The sequence below is a fragment of the Suricata suricatta genome, chromosome 12, assembly GCF_006229205.1.
Source record: "Suricata suricatta isolate VVHF042 chromosome 12, meerkat_22Aug2017_6uvM2_HiC, whole genome shotgun sequence".
Taxonomy (NCBI): Eukaryota; Metazoa; Chordata; class Mammalia; order Carnivora; family Herpestidae; genus Suricata; species Suricata suricatta.
The window spans coordinates 12323754-12350388 of record NC_043711.1 but is presented as its reverse complement, the minus strand read 5'-3'; the positions used below and the strand labels follow the sequence as shown (position 1 = coordinate 12350388).

The 26635-nt window shown below is 51.3% G+C and overlaps 1 protein-coding gene and 1 long non-coding RNA gene across 3 annotated transcripts in view; one reads left to right on the top strand and one right to left on the bottom strand.

The window, feature by feature from the left end:
- Nucleotides 1-362: 362 nt before the first annotated feature.
- On the bottom strand, nucleotides 363-1716 carry LOC115273792. Its single transcript, XR_003900952.1, has 2 exons — nucleotides 938-1716; nucleotides 363-714 (listed from the first exon to the last, which is right to left on the bottom strand). It is a non-coding gene; the product is annotated as an uncharacterized LOC115273792 (long non-coding RNA).
- A 202-nt stretch (nucleotides 1717-1918) lies between these two features.
- The window catches only part of MED26 (mediator complex subunit 26), a 51427-nt gene continuing 26710 nt past the window's right edge, over nucleotides 1919-26635 (top strand). Inside the window, exon 1 of one of the 2 annotated variants that reach the window (XM_029916094.1) lies at nucleotides 1919-2276. In XM_029916094.1, coding sequence (XP_029771954.1) covers nucleotides 2205-2276 — 72 coding nt within the window. In that variant the 5' untranslated portion in view covers nucleotides 1919-2204. The remainder of the gene's footprint in view (nucleotides 2277-26635) is intronic. The other variant, XM_029916096.1, reaches the window with a different exon arrangement.

Genomic DNA, 26635 nt, shown 5'->3' with positions numbered 1-26635 from the left:
AATATTTCAGTCATTTGTTAAATGTTTATGGAGCCCCACCATGTGCCACATCTATGGAACTGAACAGAATACCTCTGGGTGTGTGTATACAGTCATCCTGTATTGGTGAGATGCTCGTCCACTTATTTCACAATATGTAATAAGCAATGGGGGTACTGAGTAGAGTCAGTGTCCTTGCAGAACTCAAGTCATCTTAGTGTTGCTTCCTAGTTTTAAAAAGGGCAGGTAAGTTGAGTGCTTTCTAGTTTTTTCCTTAAATGACCTGGCCCATGCACAACAAATTGCACATGTCTATGTGATCTTTGATTCAAAAATAAGATACTGTACATCTGAGTTAGAAATTGAAAGGCAGGACCGGAATATGCTTGGGGGAGAGCTAGTTTATTTTGCTTATCTGAGGTGAGATAAAGAGTACCTCCAAATGGGCTGGTTTCCAACCTGGACCATGTACACAAAGCGCCTATTTCGAGGAGGGAGAGGGAGTAAATTAAAAAAGTTTTTCTGCCCATGTTTATTTTCTCCTACAAGTGTGATGTAAAACTTTTCACATGTGCAGAAGGAAGCAGCCACAACCACGTGCAGAAACAGCCGTTTGTGCAAATAAAAACGCTTCCCAGAAGCATGACAAATGCAAGATAACAGGTGTAGCACGGATCCAAGGCGTGTGTGTGGTTCTCATCAGCTGCCTCTCTCCTGCTTTAAATCTAGGTCTTCCTGTAACAACAAAAAAAGTTATTTCTCCGGAGGCTGTGCCTAATAATCCACTCAGCCTGCCTTTTCACCCCTTCTCATAACAGTATTTCTAACAAGGCTTCCAGAAAGCGCTGGGGCGGGAGGGGGTGGGGGGCAAGGAGAGCAGAGAGCAGTGAAAAAAAGGCAGTAAAAGTGGAGGTGGGAAGGAGTCTCCCTAGACTTGACATTTAATTCTTAGCTTGACCTGTAACTCTGGGTGATCTTGGGCCTCAATTTCTTCCTTAGTGAAATGCTTGGTTCAGAAAATGAGGGTTTCATTTTTCCAGCATCTTCATGCAAAGCAGGGTGGGTTTTTAAACCAGTGGTTCTCAACAGGGGACGTTCTGCCCGCCAGAGGACCTCTGACAATGACGGGACATTTTTGGTTGACCTGACTGGAGAAACCCAGGATGCTGAATGTCCTAAAATGCACACGACGGCCCCTGCAACAGTGATCCGGCAGCAAACGTCACTGGTGCCCAGGATGAGAAACTCTGGTGTTGACACACGTTTGCAACGTTGGGGTCGGAGGGCTCACGGGGCTGATTTAGGGCTTTCCTAGCTGGGGTGACGGCTTCCCCGAGAGGCGCTTTGCAGTCTTCTGTGTTGGTGATCCCAGTACGCGAAGCACTGCAGACCCCCGCCCTCTAAGGGGTGGGGGCGTCCCTCTGCGTCTCCAAGATGACCCTTACGCGCGCATTATCACAACGTGGATTTGTCGCCCTCATCTCCAGGAACGGCGATCGAGGGGTTGGGGTCCCCAGACTTGGAAAACTTGGCAGGGTGGCAACTTCTCCCGCCCGCGACTCCCGTCACCTCCTTCGGTACGGGGAAACCTTCTCCCCAAAGAGTTCTTCCGCCGCCAACCCTCAGGCGGCCGCCTGGAGTGCCCAGGTTCAGGGACTCCGCGCGCCGCGCGCGCTTCCGTCGGAAACCTCAGCTCCCCAAGGCCCACCCGGGGGCGGGGCCTCCAAGCTGCGGCCGTTGCCCCGCCCAACTGCCTCTCAACGGCTCCCTTGGTCGGGCAGTGGGCAGGGCAGGGTGGCGGACTAGTGCGCCTGCGCGCGCATGCGTGGGGAGCCGTGGGGGGGGCGGGGCACGCGCGAGGCCCCGCCTAGGCCCGGCGACTCCGCCCGCCCCATCTCCCAACCTCCTCAGCGTGGCGCCGACGCTGCGTGCGGCGCGGGTTACCCAGAGTGCTCCGCGCTGGGGCAGCTCACTGGAGTTTGGTTCTCGCGGCGGCGGCAGCAGCGGCAGCGGCTCCGGCGGCTCCTCCTCCTCCTCTGGTGGCGGTGGCGCCCCGGGCCCGAGCCCCGGCTCCCCTCTCCGCCACCCCGCGCGCCCCCACCTCCCCCGGCGCCGCGGGGAACATGAGGCTCCGTTCCTGGAGGCCGGCGAGTGAGTGACCCCCGTCCCCCGCCTCAGCCCGCCCGCCCGCTGGCCCGGCCGCTCCCCCCCGCCTCGCCCAGGCAATGACAGCGGCTCCGGCGTCTCCGCAGCAGATCAGGGACCGGCTGCTGCAGGCCATCGACCCCCAGAGCAACGTAAGAACCCGTGCGCGGGCCGGGACTGAGGCCGCGTGGGCCCGGGACCCTCCCCCTCCTCAGTGCCCCTCGCCCGCCGGGCTCCGGGGAACCCGCCTGACGCCCACCTGCCCCCGAGGGCCACTGCCATCCCGGTCTCTCGCCCCACGGGCCCGAGCCGGGGGCAGGTCAGTCAGTCTGGTAGCGCTTGGTACGTGAGGCCGAGGCTTCCGTGCGGCCTGGGCGTAGGGAGCAGACGGGTACTGAGGCCAGAGCTTTGCCTTCTCTCCCGGTCCAGAAATACGACCCTTGTTGCTCCTTACGGAGCTCACCCGCCTTGCCCTTCCCCGGGGACCCGCGACCCCCGGGAAGTCCTCCCGGCGGGGGGGAGGGGAGGGAGAAAGGCTGTGGAGCAACTGGTGTCCGGGGTATGACTCGGGCGCCTGTGGCGCTTGTGTCTCGGCCTTCTGGGTGATCAGGAAAGTCGTCCTTTCCTTTTCTCCCGGCTGGAAGCATCTTTCTGGCTTCAGAGGGAACCCCCGCCAGCCTACTTTGCCCTTAGCTGGGTGCCCAGGGCGCGTGGAGAGGCCCCCCCCCCCTTGGTTCTGCGAGTGGACATGGCTTTGCCGGGTCCCTCCTGGGCCCGTTGCCGACGGTAGATGATCGTGGTGAGGGTGGGATCCTTCCTGTTGCCTTTCTGGGCCTAAATGCCCATTGCGTCTGTGACCAAGCCAGAGCCGCTTTTTGGTGTGAATCAGAGGGGATTATTTTCTTTCTTGTCCCTACAAGACCTCTCCTTCGGCTATTACTTCCCCCCACCTGAGGGTCCGGGCCTGGTGGTTTGTCACCTAGAGGGTCAGGTTCAATTCCAGGGTGTTGCTTTCTTAGATGGTCCTCCACCGAGGCTACTGTTTGCAGAGGGATCTTATCTGCCCCCCTTCGTGTGTGGAGGGGAAAGCTCATAGTGTTCTCATATTTTCTCTAAGGGATTGTTGGCAGCAGGGGTCATTTTCTCATGTGGCAGGAGCATGTTGAGCAGTAGGAAGATGTGGCATCCATGTATGAAGTGAGCCCCTGCATTTTCTGGGAGACCAGGAAGTGGCCATTGAGATCACTTTGTAATATGCTGGGGGTCCAAGAAAAAAATTGTCTAGGGTCAGGTAACTCAGGTTTTTCTGACTGTAGGATTTTTGTTTTTCCTTTATATTACCTTGACTAGTTATTCCTAGCATGGTGCTTTGGGCCCGGTATTTTTAGAATAATTCACATTGGCTTGTATAATTTTAGTAGAAATTGAGGAGTTATGGTCTTTGTAAGTCTTTGGTTTTTGTGTCCTAAGTAATCTTCTTATCCCTAGTCTTCCGGCTCCATTAAGATCGACTTGGTGGTAATTGTCTTCAACAAATGTTGTATACATTTTTGTTATGACTTTGGGGGTGGAGTAGGCACAAGCTATATAAAACCTTCCAGAATTTTTTGCAGTAACTGGAGCCGCTGCAGTTCCAAAGATTGAAATATTAGAGAATAAAACTAGTGGCACGAAAAATGTAAGCTTGGTGACTTCTGCATCTTTTGTCCAGAGTTTCTGCCTTTGGAGGACCTGAGAGGTTGCTGAGATATTAGCACTGATCCTTAATACCACCTAGGACAGCTTTGGGATCAGGAGGCGCTTTGACACGCGGTCATGATGGTGTAGATCAGATGGGGCAGTGGCCTCAGGGGTTCCAGTGTTGTGTAAGGCTGTAATCTAAAGGGTTCCTAGGGGGACAGGAGGGTGAGGAGGAACGGGGGGCTGGCCAGAAGAGGGAGAAGGAGACAAATCTCAGATTTTTGTATTTTAGCATGTTTACATTTAGCATGCTACATTCGTAGAAGCCCATGGTTGCTGTAATGGCACGGGCTTCACCTGTCATATGGCTTGTCTGGGAGGACTCCAGGAATGGGTACACGTAGAGTCCTACTAGTGTGAGCGCAGTGGATGGAATTGGGAAACAGTCTCTGAATACGAGAGATGAGGAAAGCGCCTTACTTAAATGCTGCCATTGCCAGTGACCATCCGTGAGTGTTGTTAGAATCTTTTGACAGGAGCGTGGCTTGAAGCAAACCCCATCTAGAAACTGGAGCCGTGGCAGAATAGGTTGCTGACAGAGGTGGTGTGACCATAATCCTGCAGTTTCTCTGGATTGATCAGGGCTCAGGTGAATGTGAAGTAGCTCCAAGAAGGCATGGGACCACCCAGCTGCTTTTCTCTACCTTGACCAATTATGAACTCCACTTCGGGATAGTTGACACATATTTAAGATGCTCATGGAAAAAAATAATGGGGACAGTGTTGAAGAGCCAACACTAAAATTAAACCTCTTCTGAGAGAAGCGACAGGGAATTGTGTCATGTAATGCTTACCTTTACGGGCATGCAATTATGGTTAACAAACTTAGCTTTTGCTTTAAAACTCAATGTCGGGGCAGCTGACCTGACATCCACAACTATCTGAGAAGTGAGCGAAGTAACAAAGTAACATTTACTGACCCTCTCCTTGACAAAGGAGTCCTTAAGAGGAAAGTTGTCTCTGTGTTCTCAGTTCTAGCCTCCGGAGTATTTGAATTTCTGCAACAGGAGGCTCTGAGTTAATAATTTCTGCGAACTTAGTAATAAAGTAAATCCTCTACACTCTGTTCAAAAAGTGACTAACAGGTTTTCAGGACAATCTGAGCCTTACTCTTCCTTGTGGTGTATGTAGCCAGGGTGTTGAAAATCTCTGAAGTGCAGTGTGCATGTTTCTTCCCGCTTAATCTTGGGGACGGTCAAGGGCCATGCTTGCCTTCTGCCCAGAAATTGGGAGTCCGTCCACCCAGTCGGTCTCCTCAGCAGGTGATGAACTTATCGTTGGTACTGGGCACTCCATGTTTCGTGGAAGTTCAGGCTTTGCCTTCTGGACCAGAATGTGGGTTTGCTTCTTGTCTTCTTTCTCCAGAGCAGAGCGTTAGGCGCTTTAGAGGGCTTACATGCTGGTTAAACTGACTGAACCCTCGCATCCTTCTTGCCATATGCGCTGAAGTTTAGTCTTGTAATATTCTCATTCAGAACGCTCTAGAACCGTGGGGAGCTTGGATATTAGTCTGGCATCTGAGAATAGGTCTGAGACAGGGGAGTGGATACTGCATCCCCATAACAAGTTGAATATAGCATGAGGCAGGCCTTGCACAGAGCAGGTGAGCATCTCTGTAATCAGAGCAGGGAGAGGCCAGAGAAGGCACTGGGGATAAAGGGGACTTGAACTTGCCCAAGATGTCTGCACAGAGGCCTCCCACTGATTAGGCGCTCTGGCAGGAAACTTCAGGAACGGCTTTTCTTTCTTACAGTTACGCAGACATCAGGCGCCAAGGGGAGGTCACCAGGGGGCCTCTGCAGAGAGACACACACTCAAGAATGAAATTTCTCCTAGGAAATGTGAAGATTAAAACGCCAGCTAGCTTCTCCGGGCTGCAGGGTCCTCATCTACAAAGTGGGACCGGGACCTGGTGTGTGCACCAGTAAAGCTCCTTCTGGGTCCAGGGCTCAGATTCTGGAAGGGGTAGCAGAGGCTCGCATGAGTTGTTCTAAAAGGTTTTTCTTTTCCTTCGAGGTGCATTGTGTGAGCTAAAATAACAAAATTCTCACAGATATCAGAACTCGACACGGAGATACATGCTTTACCTGACTTTGCAGCACTTGCCCAGGGTCTCCTGCTTCCCCCGTGCAGTCCTGTAAGGGAGGTGGGTGAGCAGCCGATCTCCCTTTCCTGCAGGCGGAGAAGCCAACAGCATCCTGACAGTAGGTGCTATTTAAGTGGGTGCCTCCCGTGGTCAGGAGAGGACAAGACACTTCTGTTTCTTACTGACGTAATTTGAGGTGATGCCCTAAAGTTAGGGACTTACCTGAAGTTTCAGCCACAGTACTTCTGATGCTCAGTGCCACCACACTGCTCTCAAAGGGGCCCGAGAGGGCAGTGTTCTTGAGCTCTAAGAAAAGAGGCGGAGCCTCGTCTGTCCTATATGTGTTTACATGAGATTACGAATTGGTTTAGGTTTACCTGTGAGAGATCTGCCAAGGTGATGATGGTAGACAGCCTGTCCTGGAAACATCTTACAGTTTCTGTCAGGGACAGATCCTGGGCCAGACCGGATCGTGGTGTGGCAGTTGCCAGCTGATGTGGAACTTTTCATGGGTCTTGTGCGCTGTCTTTGTTTTCTGCGTCAGGAGTACAACACTCATGGTGTTAACTTAAAATACTGTTGACGAGCCGAAAGCAGGACTGTTACACAGCGCACAAGGGAAGAATGTTGGTTCTGAATCTGTCCAGCATGTTAAAGGATATAAAATCTAAACACGTGGACTCTCTCCCATCACTCTGGTTGCCCAAATGGCAGTGACATTTCTGTCTTTGTTCTTCATATGTGGCCATGATATGTGAAGAGAGCAGAGCAGTGTGGCATTTTATGATTTTGGGAAACAGGCAGGTAATAAGTGTCACTTGTGATGCAGGGGTAAGTCCTTGTTCTGACTCACTCTCTCCTTCAGAAGAAGGTGGATTTTACATTCTGTCTTCACAGAGGTCTGATGGTCCTCAGAAGTGGCATTAATTGTATGTTGTCCTGCCTGGAAGTCACAGAGTCCTGGAGGACTGCCCAAGGTCAGCTTGTGGGAAGGGGCCTTCGTCCTGATACAGTTGTAAGAAGGCTCACTCCACGGCCACCTGGGCCCCTGGGCTCAAGATGCAGCTGCGTGTGGCAGGACAGGCACTTGAGGTTCGGTGAAAGAGAGGAGTTGTGTTCACCTGTGCCTCAGTGTCGGGGCCTGCGGGCCTCTTCTCAGACAGAGCTCCAGGTTAGCCGGAACCAGACCTCAGTCGAGTCCCTAGGTGACTGCAGTTCCGTGGGCATGTCTCCTGCCCAGCTCCCACTGTAAATTGCCTTCTGGAAGCTGTAGGCTTTGTCTCTGTCAGTAGAAGTTGTGCCCTTTTCTTCCTCCTTGTGGTAGGCTGTCCTGAGTCTGTCTGGTCCCTTTGGGACCCCTCAGCTGGTTGTTGGAGTGGCTGACTGAGTTTGTGGTTTGGTGAGTGACTGCATAGGCAGTGCATGTTCAGCCTGGCCTTACCAGTGCCCAAACTTGGAGTCCCCATCTGAACCTCCTCCTTTTCACTCTCAGGGCACACGTGCAGAACTGAGCAAGTAGTGACACAGGGATTCCTTGAACTGGCGGGTATTTCTTGCATAAAAGTGCTCTCCGAATGAGGTCCAGGTCTGAGGAGGCCATACATGTATGTCTCGGTCATCACCTGATACATACTGTTCATGGAGAAATGTGGTAAAGCCGAGAAAGGAGGCTCAGCAGTTGAATAAACATTTCTAGCAATTGTGTATGGTGTTGGGTGTGGGGGTGCAGACCTGGAGATACCCAGCTGCTACCCTGGAGGGACCTGGAGCAGGGAGAGACTGTGCACGTGGGCAGTCTGGGGTGGAGGGTGGGGATCCGGGGCGGGAGAGGCCTTACAGAGCTACAGCTCTGAGGTCCAAATGGAGCAGTTGTTTATGTGTCTTATTCAAAGGTAGTTCAGAATTCTTAAGAGCATGAAATGACTTCTAGAGCACTGTATAATTTGAGTTTTTAGAGTAAAAAGTTTTAAAGTCAGATGCAGTCAGTTCTTAGTTCATCTCTGGCCTGAGGGAAGCAGAATTTGAGGAATCGCTGGCAAATCCTTGAACAGGTTGCCCTCTCAGCAGTGGGATGGGAAGGGGACAAGTGTCAGGCTCTGTGAAGGACCTGGCGTCTGTCTGCTTTCAAGTATTTGAAGAGCTGTTGTACCCCAGGGTTAGGTTCGCTGTGTGTGGCTTTTTGAGGCGAACATGGAAGGGGAAGGCAGGAGTGCCTGGAGGGAGGCCCTGCTGCACTTGGGGGAGCTCTTGATTGCTGTCTGAGCCCAGTGCCAAGTGGGTGTGCACACACGGCTGGGCCCTCTGTCTGGACCCCCAGACTCCTGACCAAGAGCTCCTGGAGGCTCTGTGGCGGTGTGCGCAGCCTTCTACAAAAGAGAAAGGTCCTATCAGGTGAGGTGCCATTGCCAGGCAGGTGGGGTTGAGAGCCTCCGAATGCTCCTGGGCCTGCAAGGAAGTTTCTGGTCTCCACCCACTGGAGCCTGTAAAGGGACAGCCGCAGCCTACAGGGCACCTAGTGTGTGCCAGGCAGTGTGGAGTGTGGAGTGTTGGTGTCCTGTTTGCTCTCTGAACTAGTCCCAGAAGTCGATGCTCCGTCTTCATTTTAGGAGAGAGCAGAGATGAACAGTTTCCACTGTCCAGCAGAGGCTCTGGGCCTGTCACCGGCGCTGGCAGCTCCGAAGTGGTGGGCTTAGCCACGGCAGTGTCCTGCCTCCTCTGTAAGCAATTGCCCAGGAGGGAATTTGGACTCTGCTGTATCTTCTGAGGTTTAACTTCACAAACATGAAGTGTTTTTAAATGTTATTTTGTATTTCCATTTCCTTTCCAGTTCTGACAGTCTTTCCCTCTTTGAAATCTTCTAGCCTAGTGGCTCCTAACTTTCTGCCTGTCAGGATCCATTTCTGTGATCAGAAATATTCAGGGGGCTCCTGGGTGGCTCAGTCGGTTTAAGTGTCTGACTCTTGATTTCCACTCAAGTCACGGTCTCATGGTTCTTGAGATGAAGCCCCATGTCCAGCTCTGTGCTCACAGCACGGAGCCCATTTGGGATTCTCTCTCTTTTCCTCGCTCTCTGTCCCTCTCCCAATTCGAGCATCACGCTCTCTCAAAAATAAATAAACCTTTAAAAAATATTCAGGAGCTTGCATATAATGACAGATGTACTTTGAGTAGCTGATTTTTGAGAAAATTCAAGGAAAGAAGCTACTCTTGAACTAGTCATGCTTTGAAATGAAGTTGTGTCTTACCAAAACAGCATCCACTTCAGTCTGGAGGCTAACCTTGTTTGTGTGTGACACCTAGATTGGGATTTTTCTGTACCTCACATTTGAGACCTTCTGTCATCCCTACTGTTCTCTTTTCCCTGAAACCTTCCTGCTTTAATCCAGGATAGTCTCCCTCAGGCACCGAAAATTCCTGCTGATACCAGGTCTTGTTGATTGCATTTTCTGTGGGATTGCAGCTCCTTGGTGGTGGAGCATGAGTTAACCCTGTGTTTCTAGGACCTTCCATGGCAAGCCTGTGCTCGGAAGCTTGTTGATCTTCCGGTGAAAAGGGCCAATCTTGGGAGTTATCTGTCAGCACTTACTGAGCAGACACAGCTAGAAAGGATCACACTGGGATTGGGAATCCTTCCCCCCTGCCCAGTCCTCAGCCACCTGCCACCACCTCCCTGGTCACCTGAGAGAGGGTAGTAGTGGGTACAAGGTCAGCATTCCACTCTCCTGCCAGAGTTTGGGTCTTTGTGCTGGATTTGTCTTTGGGATGTTTTTATGCCAGGCAGGGAGGAAGGTTGTACCTGAAATCCTTTGCGCTTTCTCTTGAACTGGCTGAGGGAAAGGTGTGAAGCATTTTGTCCTTTTTGTTTCTTGGCTGTTATTTTTCTACCCCTGACAGGGAAAAGAGAGGACTCTTGATCTTAGATCTCTGTCTGTCTGTGGACCTTGGAGATACTGTTCAAACGCTACCTTGGGACCCTTTTGGTCACGTGACAAACCAAGCTCTCCCCGGACACTCTTCTTCCCTGGGTTTCATCAGGGCCAGAAAATGGGTTATGCTTCCTCCAGGCCATACTCAGTAGCGAGTTGGCCTCATGGCTGCTGTGGAGGTCCCAGTCACTCATCCACTGTGTGCTCGGAGTGACTCTAGGGTAGGGGGTTCTGGGGTCCTCTCATGGAAGACTTAGGTGTATCTGACCACAGCTCACAACGAGAGCCCCGTAGGTGGTCTGGCAGCCCTCCTCCAGGCACTGGTGGCCCCACTGCCCTGCCCCCACTTGTACCTTCGGGCCCATCCCCTACCCATACCTCTGGTCACATTCGGCTCTGGGTAACCGCTTGATCCACCAAGCTGGCCACAGCTCTGCCTGCACACAGAGGGGCTGGGTTCTCCTTGTTCCTTCCCCCCAGTTTCATCAGCTCTCTTGACCCCTCTTGCCATCGTCCCTGGCCCAGCTCAGGTTGGTATGTGGGGTGGTGACCACATCCTCTTTCCCCTGGTGATCCCCAAGGTAGTTAATTGCCCTCCACTTCTTCCAGAAGGAACTTCGCAACTTTATTTACCACATCTTTTTAGTGCTGTCTGTGGGGGTCGAGTGCCAGTGATGTGTAGGATATAAAATAGGAACAGTTTACCCTTTTTGCTGATTGTTTCACATTTGCTTCAAGTGTTCTGTTGGCCAGCCTCCCCCAGAGGCAGTGCAAATGTGAAGGGGCTGATTGGCCTATGCCACTCAAAGGCTCCAAGGTGAGTCAGACCCTGGTTTTGTTCCATCTCTTTGGTAGTGTTCCCTTTGCACAGTGGGGTGTCCTCCCTCTAGGCCCTGCAGCTTTGGGATTCACCCTCTTTGGCCATCAGCCAGGGAAAGAAAGACAAGGTGATGCTCTCCCCGGAAGTCCCAGCACACGTTTCCTGATGCCATCTGTGGGCTTTGATGGAATTAGTAGGCTGCGTTGATTGGTTCACCCCTGGTCTTAGTTCTACCTAGACCAGACCGGAAGAGAGGGGGTGCTCCCAGGAAACATCAGAGTCCAGTTTGTGGGAGGGGGCAAGGGTATGGAGAGCAAACCGACAATGTCTCCCATGTGCAGGCTGGTTTAACCACCTCCTTGATGTGATAATACCATCAGATAGTTGGACATGCTGGCCTGGGAGACCTGGGTCCAGGGACAAAATGGGTATAACTGAGATGGAAGGTCTGGAATAAGCAATGGAGTGGTTTGGATGACATGAGGTCACAGCATGGGGTTCTGAGCACCCACCCACAGACTCTGATTTGCCTATAGTCACACTTGGGTACTTTGCTCTTACCTTGTGTTAGGGCAGGTGCCGGGTTGTAGCTTCAACCTCATTCTGTCTGGGCTGACGAGCACTTGGGGAGTCTTAAGGGAGCCCACCACAGTGCCGCTCATTCTCCCATCCCCGTCATCAATCCTGGTGCTGCACTTGGCCCAGGCAGGGGAAGTGGTGCAGTCCAGGAGGCCGGAGTTCACACAGGCCCCCTGGGGTTGTGAGGCAGCACCCGAGACCCAGACAAGAGCCGAGTTCTCTGCTTCTGTCCTCTTGACTCAGAGGCATGGATGGGCACTGGATGGTCTCTTCAGATCTGATCGTTCTGTCCATTTCCTCTTGGTTGTCGCTTCTCTCTGGTTAACCTGAGTAACCGGAAACTGGTACCTGCATTTCCGGGCCTGGCTTCTTCCCCTTAGGTTAACTGAGAAGCATGGGGTCAGGTGATCTTTCACAGCCTTCTCCATTTTTCCCTCTGTTTGTTGGGGTGGGGCAGGGTGGAGCAGGGTGGGGGGTGGGGCTCTCAGCAAACACCTGAAGTTGGTGATGTCCCCCCTTTGCTGGATACTGGCAGCCTGGCAGTGACAGAAGTGGACCACGTGTTTTAGTTTAGGCATGATCATGGGGGGAAAAGTTTGTGAATGGTTATTTCACTTTCACTTCTATGTTAGTGGAGCTTCTCAAACTTAAAATTCTCAGTTTGAAGATTGGTTGACAAGCCAGTGCTGTCACTGAATGCCAGAGCCTAACTTCTCACCAAAGGGCAAGAAACATCACCCTCCTGAGTGTTATATGAGCATACCCTGCTTTTGCTTGTAAGTTCCCTCACCCCATCACTGAGTCAGAGTGGGGGTGTGTGTGTGTGTGTGTGTGTGTGTGTGTCTGTCTGTCTGCCTGCCTTGTCGACAGCCTTCTTCAATGTGGTGGGAAATGCAGCAGCTCTGGAGTTTGACCTTTTGAAGGCTAGGCCATTGAAGAAGGGATTCACACACTTGCTTCCAGTTTGAAAACTCTTGGAGAATTACTCTGGCTTGGCCTGGGGGTGCAGGGGGTCTTGGGAGAAATGGCCATGCCCACAGGAAGTCAAAGAGGAGCACGTAGAGACCAGGTCTGCAGTTCAGACAGATAGGTGCTCCCAGACTGCGGTAGTTACCCCAGGTGGCAGGATGGAAATGGGCGGGGCCAGGGCTGTCTTAGGGTTTCTGTGAATCTGCTTGTCAGCTCCTCCTAGAGGAGACTGGGCACCTGCTTATCACCTGAGGATATCATTCCTGTGTTGGATTACAGTGAACATGGTTTTCTATCTGGTAAGTGGTGGGCTTCCCCAAATTGGGAAATAGGAAGTGACATTATCTGCTTTGTAAGATGAGCTGACTTTGGGCACAAGAATGTCCTTGTGTTTGTCACTGTCTTCAATGGGTCACTGTGCTGTTTTCAATTCCCTGCTGTGGAGTTGGTGCTGAATGAACTTCTGCAGGCGTGAACGAGGCCTAGGGCCTAACGCTGATCAGTGCCCATCATTCCCTGGCCCCCTTGCACCTTGCTGTGTTGGCCATTCCGTTCTCTCCAACCCCCTGCCCACGGTGCCTCCTTACCCTCGAGTGTTGTGGCTTCACCCGCACTGCCCAAGACCCTGTCTGCCTTTCAGGTGTTCCCCAGCTGTCTTAGAGCCCTGGCTTCCAGCCGCACCTGAAGCCTCTCTCCCCAGCAGACTGCTGCCCTGGATGTGCAGGCAGCCCATTCCAAAGTGGAGGCACCTTCTTTCCTCCTGCCCTTGCTATGCCACACTGTGGTGGTTGGTGGTGCCACCACTCCTGATGCTAATTCAGAGCTGTCCTGGGGGCCGCCTCCCATGGCAGCCCCCTTCCTGAAAAATGGGATCTCCAGGGAGGTTTAGTGCAACTGCTTAGCAGCTGGTCTGCTGCCTGCTCTCTCCTCCACACCAGCCAGAGAGCGAATGTCCCCAAACAGACATTTCATCCCCTCAGCTGGGGCTTTGTGGCTGACTGGATAAAGTCCAAGTTCTTTAGGTAGCATATAGTGGAGAAAATGGTCTTTGAGTAGAAAAACTTGGGTTTTGTCATTTGACTGAACTGGAATCTTGATTCTACCGTTCACCCTGCAGCCTTGGATGAGGTCAGGTAGGCTGTACACTCACTGTTTAGGAAGGCTGTTGAGAATGGGATGTGGCCCCAGTTCAGATGTGCCCTGGGTGCTGACATACAGGGTGGTTAACAGCTCACAGGCGTGGTAGTGGGCAGCCCATCCAGGGGCCAGTTCGTCCTTTCCCTCTGGTCCATGCCTATCCGGTGATTAGAGACTGAGAACTAGCCAATCATGGGGCTGCATCTGCCTGACCAGTGATTGGTTTGAGGATGGGCCCATGACCCAATCAGAGCCTGTGAAAGTTTTAGCACTTCGCTGGGGTAGTTGGGGTAGACATGAATGGGAGAAGATGCGAGCTGGTTGCAGCTGGGGTCTCCTGCTTGTGAACACTTGCACGGGAGCGAGACCAGCCCAGAGAGTTGAGGGAGGATTAGGTCACCATGACCCAGCTGGCCTAAGACAGTCCTGCCCTGAACTTTTCAGTTAAGTGAGCCACTGCCTTCTTTTCTGGATGAGGCCCATTTGAGCTGCCTTCTCTGTTACTTGCAGTCAAGAGTGTCTAGACTGGATCAGTCGAGCACATTGTGCCCCAATGTCTGGCTCAGGCATTGTCTTTCCCCCACTGCTCCAGCCAAGCTCAGCTGCTCAGCAGTCAGTTCCTGACCTGCTTGTGTGCCCACACCTGGATGCCCTGCCCTCCTTTTTTTCCCCTCCCTCCCTCCCTCTTCCTCCCTCTTTCCCTTCTTATTTGCCTCTCTGGGTTCTGGGCCCACGGTGCCTCCCCCAGCCAGGTCAATGCCAGCTATCCCAAGAGTCTGTCTTCTGGCTGTTCCTGGCGTCCTGGTCTAATCTTTCCCACAGCACCTTTAACCTGTCTAACGTGCCTGTGTCGCACCTCTGTCCCCACTACCGCCTTGGTTCTTTTGCTGGTGCATAGTGAGCCCGCTCATTCTGTTAGAGTCAGTGACCAGTTTATGAGCCGATGTGGGTCCATCTCTGATTTCAAGCAACAGATGAGCACAAGCAGTACCTAGCTTGGGAGGATCAGGTTGGGTGTAGGTGAGAGTTCAGGTTTGGTGGGGGCTGGGCACGGCAGTGCTCAGCTCACGAGTATTGGGGTGGGGGTTGGAATGGCTGGTTCCCTGGAGGAGACTCTTATACTTGGCCTTCTCCAGACCTCAGCCTAGCCTTTCGGGGTCTTCCTATGGTATGTTGGTTCTCTTGGAACTGTAGTGGCATAGTTAGCACTCAGGCAGTAAGCGTGTCCCATGTGTGTCCCATAGTTCTAGGTAGTCTGGGGATTCTGCAAGCTGGTGACAGGACCCAGGAAAGGGGGAGGGTGTTTGGAGAGCATATATCTCCTCCCTCTCTTGGGTGAGGCCCAGGCCAAGATGTCTCCCCACAGCAGGGGATTCTGAACCCTGAACACCAGCTATGCTGTGAGAGCTGCAGCTTCAGCTCCTTTTCTGGCCTCTGTCAACATGGTCTTGGTGCAAATCACTTAATGTTTCTGAGGCTCAGTCTCTTTATTTGTGGCTTGGGGCTATGGGAGCCATCACCTGGCAGTGCTGTCTGGATAAGCTCAGCTCGTCAGTGTGGGGGACAGTGCCCAGCCTCTCTGCAGTCACCTAGATGACCATGAAGGATTGGGTGCTGTTTGTTGTAGGGTAGCCAAAGTGGGAGGGAGGTTGTCCTTGTGAGGCCGGCAGAAAGGGAGAATAATCCTATCAGTGATAATAGACCTGCAGATGGGAGTTCAGCCAGGGAGGGGCCGGACCGTAGTCAATCTGGTGAACAGCCTTGCTAAACAAATCAGCTCCTTAAGATCTTTTGGTGTAATCTTTGGGCCTTACTAGAAAGAGGAGGACCAAAGCATCAGCTGTTAATGTGTTCTTGCTCTCTGCTAGGTATTATCCCATTTCATAGATGAGTTGGAGGCTTCATAAGGTTAAGTAGCTAGTTACCTGGTCACTGCAGAGCTGACCTCAGGGCGTTGGCTTTCATCCTGAGACAACACTGTGGCGCTGCGGAGAGGAGAGGGGTGTGTGAGAACCCCTGTGGAGGTCTTTGCTTGCTTCCGAGCACCACGTGCTGATGGAGAAGGTCTCTGTCTGTGCTGTCCAGTAAGGTAGCTGTGAGCCACATGGGGGTAGTGAGTACCTAACACGTGGCTGGTAAGACCAAGGAACTGACTTTTAAGTTTGTTTAATTTTAATGCCCAACTGAATTGGACAGTACACTTCTAGGGCCTCAGATTACTTGTGCTTTGGGTCAGGACTTGGGGCTGCTACTGCCTTTTCCACATGGGAAGTGGGGAAGGAGATTGCACCTGAGCTGGCATAGGGGTGCAGAATGGGGCTCCTGTCCCTTGCTAGCCATCCTCTCGTCTCCACTGCTATCCAGCCAGACAGCTTTGGTGTCTCTAATGTCTCTCGATCCTCTGAGCTGTATTCATTCCGTTCATGAGGTCTTGCCTTATGGAGAAGAAAGCCTTCTCATTTAAGTCTGGGTTGATTAATGCTGTTAATAATCAAATAGGTATCCTTTCAGCCTCCTTCCTAAGTAAAAAAGAGAGATGGACAGATGGACAAATGGAATGAAGAACAGAAAGAAAAGTATTTAGGAGCACCTGAGTGGCTCAGTCGGTTAAGCGTCTGACATGGGCTCAGGTCATGATCTCATGGTTCCTGAGTTTGAGCCCTGCATTGGGCTGTCTGCTCTCAGCACAAAGCCTGCTTTGGATTCGCTGTCTCCCCGTCTCTCTGCCCCTCCCCTGCTCATGTTCTCTCTCTTTTTCAAAAATAAATAAAACATTTTAAAAAAAGTACTTAGTATGCAAGGGTTTTGGAGTTAGAACCTGTGAGAAATAAGTCCACTGACCCAATCAAAGGAGAGACGTGGAGACTCAGCACAGTGAGGCTAGGGTTTAATCAATATTTTCACAAGAGCAGGTGTCTGATGGACTGGCACAGTGGGGACTGTTACAACAGGCAATTTATCTCCCAGGGTGCAAGCCCCTCCCCTGGTTTCTCATTGGCTGAGTGCCACAAGAGGTTACAGCCTTACTGGAGTCGCCTATGTCCCATGTAAGGCAAAAAGTCTGATTGGAACACATGTACATTCTTTGAGGTGATGCAGAGACTTCAGTTCTTTGGTGCATGCTCATTGCAAAGGCCACGGAAAATAAGCCCTCGAAATGGACAGGGAAAGAAGAACCAGGAAGTAAGGTGTCTAAGGGTTTGGGATTCCACTATCAGTTGGGGAAGGGGGGCAGAGGGCAGCATACATGTTTCCAGTAGGTTATAAACCCATTGTTAACTAGACAGCACAGCTTTTATTTGGTATTTCTCAAAATGATTTCACTTCTCACAGATCCAGATTCAAATCTCTGTGGCTCTGTCGCTGAGATATTTGTCATTGGACAAATCACATTAAATATTTGCTGTCAATCTCAAATTAGCTCTTGTTAAAAAGTGAGAACAACATAAAAGGCCTACCATAGTAAAGAGTACATAGCAGGCTCTGAACACGTATGTATAAGCCCCTCCCCACTTTTCTGGGAGGATGGGCAATTATTCCCCTGGATGATTTTGTAGATATTTAACTTTGGTTTTCACAGATGCTGTTCTTTCTCAAAGATAGTCTTCCCTTTAGTGTGAGCAGTTACCAGACAACATTGCATAATTTTACACATTTCTAAAAGCTGCTTAGGGGTGGGAAACAGGAAGAAATAGATTGTAGAACAAAATCTCAGACTGGTAGAATGGAAGGCGCACTTCTTTGGAAGAGGTGCTTGGGTTGGAACTCCCAGTCAGGATTAAAATTTATCTGAAATTTTCTGAATCCCTTTATATAGCATTTGTAACTGAAGGTGATCAAACTATGAATTTGTGTGTGAAATCGTCTTTAGGAAGGAATGTCCTTTTTGTATGGAGAAAGGGCATGCAAAATTAAAAGTCCCAAGAGCTCAGAGACATCACCGGACAGAGATGTTGATGTGATTAATAATCAGAAAATATACCTGGTACTCAGACGTGTGGGAAGAATGGCATTGGCAGGAAATCAAGACTAGTGTTAAAGCTACCCCGTTGCTATTTTATATCCCCCAGTCTGTCTCCCACTCTCCCCGCCCCATCCTATACCACCCTGCTGGCAGGGTCCAGGAGCTACTTCATACTTCACCCTTTCGGGCAGTATTTTTGTAGAGAGAGGCATAGCCACTGGTGTCCTTTGATCTAGTCATTTTACTCTTAGGAGTTTGTTAACAGGTATGTGATGAATTTTAATAACAGTGTTAATAGATGTATTCACATGATTGTGATTATTGATGCCATTAATTAAACGGCATGGGGGCAGCTTAGGAAACAGTACAGTTGAGGAGTCAAGGAGCATAGGGCTGCAAAGAGCAGTCCGGAAGGCTCTGTAGAAAATGGACAGGTCGTGCCGTGATGAAGGAAGGGAGCATTTTTGTCAACCAAGTGCAACCAGAAAAGGCACACAAACCAGAGCTTTGGATAAAGTGAGAACCGCTTGTGTAGGGGCAGTAGGAGCACTTTGTTTTTGTTTTTCCTATGCTCCATTGTCTTTATTTTTTTTAATGCCTATTTATTTTGAGAGGAGAGAAAGAGTGAGCAGGGGAGGGACAGAGAGAGAGAGAGGGAGAGAGAATCACAAGCAGCACGGAGCCCACTGCAGGGCTTGATCCCATGAACCTAAGATCATGACGTGAGCGAAAGTCAGATGTGCTTAACCACCTGAGTCACTGTTGTTGTTTTTTTTTTAATTAAACAGTTAAAAAAAAAAAAAGAAAGAAAAAAGAAAAGAAAAGTAGACTGCTTTAGCCTGGAGAGCACTCGAGAACTCCTGAGCAGTTGGATGTGGAGTGGGTGCGGGGCCCGTGTCACTGCAGCGAGAGAGAGGAGGGACAGACTTCTCAAGCACACCCAGGAGGTTCACAGCTGGGGCGCGCAGCGCTTACTCTGGTCAGGGCCACCAGTCCTGTTCTTCATGCTCTCGGAGGACTGGGGTCCAGCCCACCAGGACAAAGAGGACATGGTGGATTTGTGGATTGTATTCATCACAGTCAGTGGAGTCATGCCTCTGGCTCTGTTAAGCTCCTGGTGCATGGTGCTTCCTGCTCTTCACCACCTTACTATGTCCGGTCCATCTGTAAGTCCTAGCGGTTCTACAGCCAAAATGTCCATTCTCTGTCTTTGGCGTATGCCTGGCCATCTCCCTCTCGGGGCACTTCCTTCTCGTGGCTTCCAAACCAATGTCAGATCCCACCACTCCGCCAGTTAAGACCCTGTGCTCTTGGAGTAGACATCCCACTCCTTACTATCATGATCAGCAGGTGCTCTGTGACTCAGGCCCTTTTGTCCTCAGTGTATACTTTCCTCTTCATTCTTGACTGCCCAGGCCCCCTCCTCAGATCCCTGACCGTCAGACTCCTTCAGGCCTCTCCTGGCCGCTCATTGTGAAGAGTCCCATCCCCTCCCTGCTGTGTCACACTGCCTCCAGATGCTTTCATGTTACGGCACGCGTAGAAATGCGGTGTCCGCACGTGGGGAGCTGCAGGTGGGACTAGAGGGAAAAACGTGAGCGTGACATTTCGTCAGTGTAATTCTTCAGGTAATTACAAGAAAAATGAAGTATAAAGCATTAGGGAATGGGTGAAATAATGAACTTGTATTGACTTTGTTAAATAGTATTAATTTTTATAAAAGGGAGTGCCATGTCCATGAGCCTTTTATTAGGTTGGATCATTTTGCTTGACTTTGATAATCACTGTAGAGAAATTCTGTTTGCATGTGGAGGTGATGAAACTTACAGCCGTGTTTCAGTAAACATTCAGTAATTGGCAGGATCGTTAGATATTCATATATCTAATGAACCCAGGTTCTTCCCTCTTCTCTGTGTGTGATGTTGAAATACAGTAATTATGCAAATGGTTTTAGTTCATTCAAACTTTATTTCAAGTTCTTTGAAGTAATGTAGTCTAATTTACTGTGTGGTATGCCAGTAAATGTTTGGCAACAGGCTTTACCGGGAAAAAAAGTATGCGTATATATACACATGTAAGTTTACTGATATGTAGGATAGATAGCACAAGTAATAAAATACATGATCCTCTTGTCAGTTCTATGTACCAATTGTTTCACAAATTGCTTTTGCTGGTTTTTGCTGTGCTTTTGTATTTGTAGTCAGTTTATGAAGTCTACATAGTTCTGACATGATTGTCAATTGATAATTTTGTTTATGTTAATACCGAATCAGATAATGGTTTTCAAATACTGGAAGGATATTTCCTCATTAGTTTTGTGCTATTCCTAATGTAATGGCTCTAGGCATGACACACTTCATTTAAAAATTTTTCATTATTATTTAAAAAAAATGTTTTTTAATGTTTATTTCTGAGAAGAGAGAGAGTGGGAGCAGGGGAGGGGCAGAGAGAGAGGGAGACAGAATCGGAAGCAGGCTCCAGGCTCTGAGCTGTTAGCACATAGCCCGACGCAGGGATCGAACTCACAAGCTGTGAGATTGTGACCTGAGCTGAAGTCGGACACTCAACTGACTGAGCCATCCAGGCGCCCCAAAACACACTTTTAATTTAATCTGCATTATCAACATTTTCTCCATTACTTTCTTAATTCTAAACCCCAGGTGTTGGCAAACTATTTCTGTAAAGGCCCAGATGGTAAATATTGTGAGCCACATAGTCTATCACAACTCTGCCTTTATTTATAGCACCGAAGCAGCCACAGACAGTATGAAAATAAATGAATATAACTGTGTTCCAATAAAACTTTATTTACATGGCTAATTTTATGTTATTTGAATTTTATAGGTAATATGGAAAAAATACTTTATTTACAAAAATAGGCATTAGACTGAATCTGCAGTCCAATATGAGTTATGAGTTTGTAGACTCCTGGTCTGGAGGCCACCAACATGATAGTTAAGCCCTGATTTGTAGTATTTGCCAATTTCCATGGTATAAATACTTCCACTGTGGGTTGATTTCAGGCCACTAACATGATGTCAGCAAACATGGAGTTGGGAAGAAATGTCTTGGTGGCACACCATTTTCAGCATGCGGATAAAATAGTCATGAATAAATTAAAAAACTAAATAATGGTAATGTGGGAAAGTAGGTGGGAATTGGTGAGTTGTATTTCATCACTTGTTTTTTTTATTTTAATGAAATTTGATTGTTTTTACAAATTTTTAATGTTTATGTGTGGTAGACAGTGTAAGTGGTAGAGGGGCAGGGAGAGAGGGAGACACAGAATCTGAAGCAGGCTATGTCTGCACAGAGCCTGACGCGGGGCTGAACCCACAGACAGTGAGATTATGACCTGAGCCGAAGTTGAACACTCCACTGACCAAGCCAACCAGGTGCCCCTCATCACCTCTGTTTTCAATATAACTTGTTGTGAATCTCTATCATTGCATTTTTAGCAGTGGCTGTGTTTAACAGCTGGCTCCCAAGACTCCTGAGAGTTCGCTCCGGGCTCTCATGTGTTGGTGTGAGCTGCCTCCCGCATCGTCCCGGCTAGTGTCCCTCCCCCTAGCCAGTTCAGACACTGGCTGCAGGCCATATGCTCTCTGTCCAAGGTGGCATCACGTCTCTGCTGCTGGCCGCCTGGACGGTTCTCCTGGTTCAGAGGCTGTGCTGAGAGCCCCACAGGGCATGCAGTGAGCCGGCTGCAGTGATGGTGGGGCCGGGCCAGAACTCTGCTCCAGATCCTCTGCCGTCCTGGTTCTCTGGGGCTGCGGTGCCCACCTCTCCCGCAGTCAGAGGAGGCCTTCCTGTAGAACGTTGCGCGTCTTGTTTCCTTCCTAGCTTTCAGTACACTCACACTGTCCTGTTCGCCTGTGTGTGGAAGTCCCACAGCTCTGTCTGCTCCCTGACTTCCTCCTCACCACGTGCGCAGTACATTTTTATTTTCCCCGTAAATAGATAGCTGCTGAATGAGCACTTGTGTCTGTTCTCTGCTGGCTGCAGCAGTTGGCAGTGTGCGGTCCAGATGGGTTTGGGCTCCCACGTCCAAGGTTTTCCTGATGTTCGAGACAGGCGTTCCTTCTCAGTATGTGGGGGAATTGAGCAGCTCCATCTTCTGGCTGCCCCTCCTTTCAGAGCAAGGTAAGGTGCTGACCTCACCCCTGGGCCATAAAAGTTGCTCTAGGTTTCAGCATAACTAATGCCGTGTTTGTTTCCACTCCCTCAAAAAGGGAAGGAATGAAACCCAAACCCATTCCAGTTTGTGCAAGTTGTGTGGGCCTCGTTTACAGGGCCAGACAGCTTCTGAGAGTCTGGAGGCTCAGTGGTCTCCCCACTGCTGGCCAGATGTCCCTGCTTTATGGAGAGTTACACTGCCGGGTCAGTGAGATCGGACTGGCCCAGCGTGCAAACTAGTGTCATTCCTAATTAGGTGAAGGTGCTTGTGCTTTTGGGGGCCTAGCCCAAAAGCTGTCACATCCCAGATCTTGTAGGGAGGAGGGAAATAGCATCCCCTGAGAAGCCAGTCCATTGCAGTCTCCAGACGCACATGTGCCCAGGCCTGTAGAGGCCAGGTGACCTGCTAAGGATGAGATTTTCCCTGTCAAGCTGCCCGGCAGGCCAGTGATCGGATGCCCATCCCTTGGCAGGGAGGCAGAAGTGAAGAGTGTGTGTGTGTGTGTGTGTGTGTGTGTGTGTGTGTGTGTGTGTGAGAGAGAGAGAGAGTGAGAGAGAGAGAGAGTGAGCGAGAGAGAGAGAGCGAGCGCCAGGTGAGTGAGGAAGGAGGAGAGCTGCCCCCACTGAGTGACAGATTTGCTAAGAGGTGTGTGAGAAGACCAATGTGGAAAGGTGTGTGGTTACTAAGAGCTCCGTGAAGCCTTCACCTGTTTCTTTCCGAGGACCTGGCATTTGCAGGTTGAGCCCGTTAGCCCTGTCCCTCCCAGCACTGTGGAATCTGGGCTGGTGCTTTTTGCCCTGGGAATCTTCCACCTGACCCCTTCCCCTGTCACACTTGTGTCTCCCTGCCCGCTGCTCCTCTGAGCCTCTCACCTCTCCTGTGGTGCACCAGCCTGGAGACCCCACTCCTGGAGAGCCTGGGCATCTTGGAGGTGCTGCCTCCTGGCCGAATGCCCTGCGCCAGTCCCTTCTGCTGCTCCTCTTGCTGTGTGTGTGTGTGGGTGTGAGTGGAGATGGACTGCACAGGGGTGAGGGAGTGGAGATGGACTGCACAGGGATGGGGGGTGGGGGGTGGAGATGGACTGCACAGGGATGGGGGGTGGGGGGTGGAGATGGACTGCACAGGGGTGGGGGTTGGGGAGTGTGGAGATGGACTGCACAGGGGTGGGGGGGTATGTATGGAGATGGACTGCACAGGGGTGCTGGCAGAGGCCAGTGAGGTTTCCTTTGCTGCCTCCCATGGAGGCAGGTTCCTGGGCCTCTCTCCCTTACGTCATTGCTTTTGTGGCCTTCAGCCTGCCTGTGTCTCAGTCTGAGGACCCTGGGGCCTTGTCCAAGTCCTGCCCATGCTGGCATCTCAAACTCTGTGTGGACTATGTCACTTTGGGCAGGAATCTCATTTCTGAGTCTCCGTTTCGAATTTGTGCCGTCCTCTACGCCAGAGAGCTCTGGGACTCGTGGACAGTGTGTGTAGAGTGGTGTTACAGTGCGTAGCCTGCAGTAACCGTGGGGCCACAGTGGTGCGCGGTGTTGAGGAGGCCTCGCAGCGACTCCTTCCCTGTCCCCATAGCCAAGGCAACTATATTCCTCAACCTCTAGACTAGGACAGGACACTTTTAGAGCGAACGAGGCACTATTAAAAGTTACACGAGACAACAGGTGTTAAATGAGCATTCTGGCAAACCAGGTCTAGGGTCACCTTGCACGCCCCGCTGTCTCTGAAAGCTGACGCCCCTGTGTGCAGTGCTGGTAGACCCAGAATGTCCCCTCTGCAGAATGGACTCTGGCGACCTGCGGTCCCCCAGAACCTTGGCACCCTATCTGGCCTTCACGTCAGGGGTGGCCTGCACTCTTGGCCCTCCTTTGCCCTATCTTCTCCCTTCAGTGTGGTGTTCTTTTCCTTTTCACTGACCTGTCCGTACACAATTTAAGAGTTTGAGCTACAACCAAGGCCCCTCTGACCTCTGTCACTGATGCAGTTTTCTTCTGTCACTCTGGAGGGAACCACTCTTGAGTCTGGAGTATGTCTTCTTTGTGTGTAGAGAGAAGTCCTAGAACACTGTGCATGACTTTTAAATAAATTTTGGCACACAAGTCTGTCATTTTGAAGCCAGCTCATTTACCTGGCTCTGTCTTTGTTACATAGGAGTAGAATTTTCCCTTTAACTGAAGCATAATATTCTATGATAGTATCTGTTTCATTGTCATGGAGCTGGCTCCCAGAGTTTTATTAATAAAACAGTGCTTTTTGAATACTTGTGTGCAAGTCTCCACTAGGTCTGTCAGCCAATAAGCGTGTGGAGTGCTGGTTTTCACAGTGGAAGATAGGAAGGGGCAACTTCTGTGGGTGCCCCCTATGGGCAGGGCAGGCAGCCTCCTGCATAGCCCTTCTCAGAGCTGTGCTGGAAGGATGGGGAAGAGGGAGAGGCAGCTTCCTGCGCAACCACAGGTCCCCATGAGCATTGTTTGGAGCCTCACTGGGCCAGAGACCTTCCCTGAGGCCACACCATTCCTCCCCCACTCTCTCTCTCAAAAGTGGAGTTTAGGTGTGAGAGGGCAAGTGCAGGCAGAGCTGGCATTGGCCCAGGGAGGCCTGCGGGGCTGGGCCTGGGGGGCATGTCTGACCCTGACCCACGGGAGCAGCCAGTGTTAGGGCCCTGCTGTTTATCCGCGGGGAGGCTGCTGGGTGAGGTCTGTTACCCGGATCTCTTGCAGCTCCCGTTGGTGTCACTTTAGGGATCAGAAAAGCTCTGCAGCATTCCAGCGCACCTAAATTAGGAGTAGCCCGCGGAGGTGATGATTGCAGCGATATCCCACACACAGATCAGGGCCCCCAGGCAGAGTCTCACAGAATCCCACTGGAGAAGCATTGCCATCCTTAAGAGACACAGAAGGGGTCCAGAGAGGTGACTTTCTGATAACCTTACAGTAGAAGGTTCTGAGTCCCGTGCCCTACCCCTTTACTGCTTTGGCTGCACCATCTAATTGCACATGCAGTGCTTGTCAGCCACGGTGCTGTGTGGGATGAGCTGGGTGACAGGGTGTAGTGGCTCCGTGCGGAAGAGCAGAGGAATGTTATGGATGCGAGTCCTGAGGCGGCTTTCACTCGGGCCCCAAAGTTCCCTGAGTGGAGCGTGGAAGGGTCGTCTTTGGAGCTGGGGGTGGGGCTGGGTGGGCTGGAGCTGGGCCCTGTGTCCAGGTGTGGCAGCTGCTGCCGCAGCCTTGTGGGGCCAGAGAAGCTGAGTATGCCCGGCTTGGGATCTGTTCACGCATGAGTGAGGGGAGGGCATGGCTGGGGACGGCATCTGGTCCCAGACGGCATGCAGGATGTGAGGGAGACTGCGTCTGCCCGCCTCTGAACACGCAGGGTACGAGGACTGCGAGGAGGGAGGTGGCCCTGTCGGTCACATTTGGATGTCTCTGGGGCCAGGCCACGTCTTCCATTTGGCACCATTTGTCTCTTAGTGACAGGTGATGCATTGGTGCATCTCAGGGTAGGTGAATTGAGGTGGTCCATGGGAAGTCCATGCTCAGAACCTCAGGAAGCGAGTGAGCTAAGGGACACACATCACTGACGGCACCACAGTGGCTCACTGGCACCTGCCTACAGCCCTCCCTTCCTGCCCATGTCCCTCTCCTCAGGCAGGCCCTCAGCCCCTGAGTCCTCTTTGCCTCCGTGCCCCACTTCATCTCACACCCAGGCCATCCTGCTTGTCATCATCTCACTCTGTGGGGCTGGCCAGGTCCACAGATTTTACTCTCTGCCTCCACTGGGAGTTCGCCATGCGGCATCTTTGTCCAGAATCTGTAGCCTGATCTGACCAGTGCAACTCCTTGCTCTGAGCATGGCCTGGGGTCCACTGTGTGACCTTCCCATGGCCCCCCCCCCCCCACTCTTGTCTGGTGTTCTCTGTACCCATGCTCCTGTGTGCCGCTGACCTCTGCTCTCAACCTGCCGAGTTCTTACCTTCTGGTCACCTGCGTACCCTTCAGGTCTCCTCGGAGAGCCCCCTGCATCCTGTTCTGGGAGGCCTCACAACACCCTGCACCTCCCACGGCCCCGCCTGCCTGCCTGCCTGCCTGCCCAGCCACCCCGGGAGCACCTTCAAGGCCAGGCTGTGCTTTATCTGTTTATTTCTGTGAGGGGCAGTGGAGCATGTGGTGAAGAGCCAGTTTTTGGTCTCTAGGCTGCTTGGGCCCCAAACCCAGCTGTGTGACCCCAGCAGAATAGGTGACCTCATTGTGCCTTAACTTCCTCCCTGTAAAAAGGGGCAGATAGAGCCTGATTCCTTTGGACTGTAATTTATAGAGCTGTGTGTAAGAATTTCTTTTCTTTCTTTTTTCTTGTGTGTGTGTGTGTGTGTGTGTGTGTGTGTGTGTGTGTGTAGAAAGAATATTTTAATAAAGTTGTGCCTAATTGGCCTTACTGAGGCTGTAAAGAACCAGCTCTTCCTAGTTCATCTTCCAGGCAAGCTCCCACCAGAAGCAGCGCCTCAGGCTCATCCCTGGGAGTGACAGACTGGGGAGGGCCCCAGAGAGCTCCGCATGCTTGATGGGGGCACAGGATCGGAGTGCGGTGAGAAGACAGCCTTGGAAGAAAGGAACCTGAGGTGCCGATCGGGGCTTAGAAGGAAGGATTGAGACTTTCTGTCAGGGCCTCTGGGTCATGAGAGAGAAAGAGACAGAGAGACAGAGAGAGAAGGGGCGGGGGGCCTCGTGTGGTTTCATGTGTTTGTGTGTTTCAGAGTCTTGATCAGACCGTCAGACATGGACCCCCTTTGAGTGTTGTTGGCAGACATGCAGTTAGAGGAACTCAGGTCAGGGAGAGGGAGTATTACTGAAGAGGATAGGCTAGGGTCCCCCCTGCACCCCAGTGCTCAGCAGTCTACCCACCCAGAACTCTGGGTTAAGAAAGGTTTTGAGGCCAGATCCAACTTCAAGAGCAAAGGGCCCTGGTCGGTGATCAGCGAAGGGGAGGCGTGGGTGTCTACTGTTCTTCCACTCACCCTGGTGGGAACCCAGTGTTAGGCCAGGAGGGCGGCAGAAGCAAAGCCCGTGCCGCTGTGGTGGTTAGTGCCTTTTGGTGGAAAGACTTCTGCATGGGGTCCCAGGGC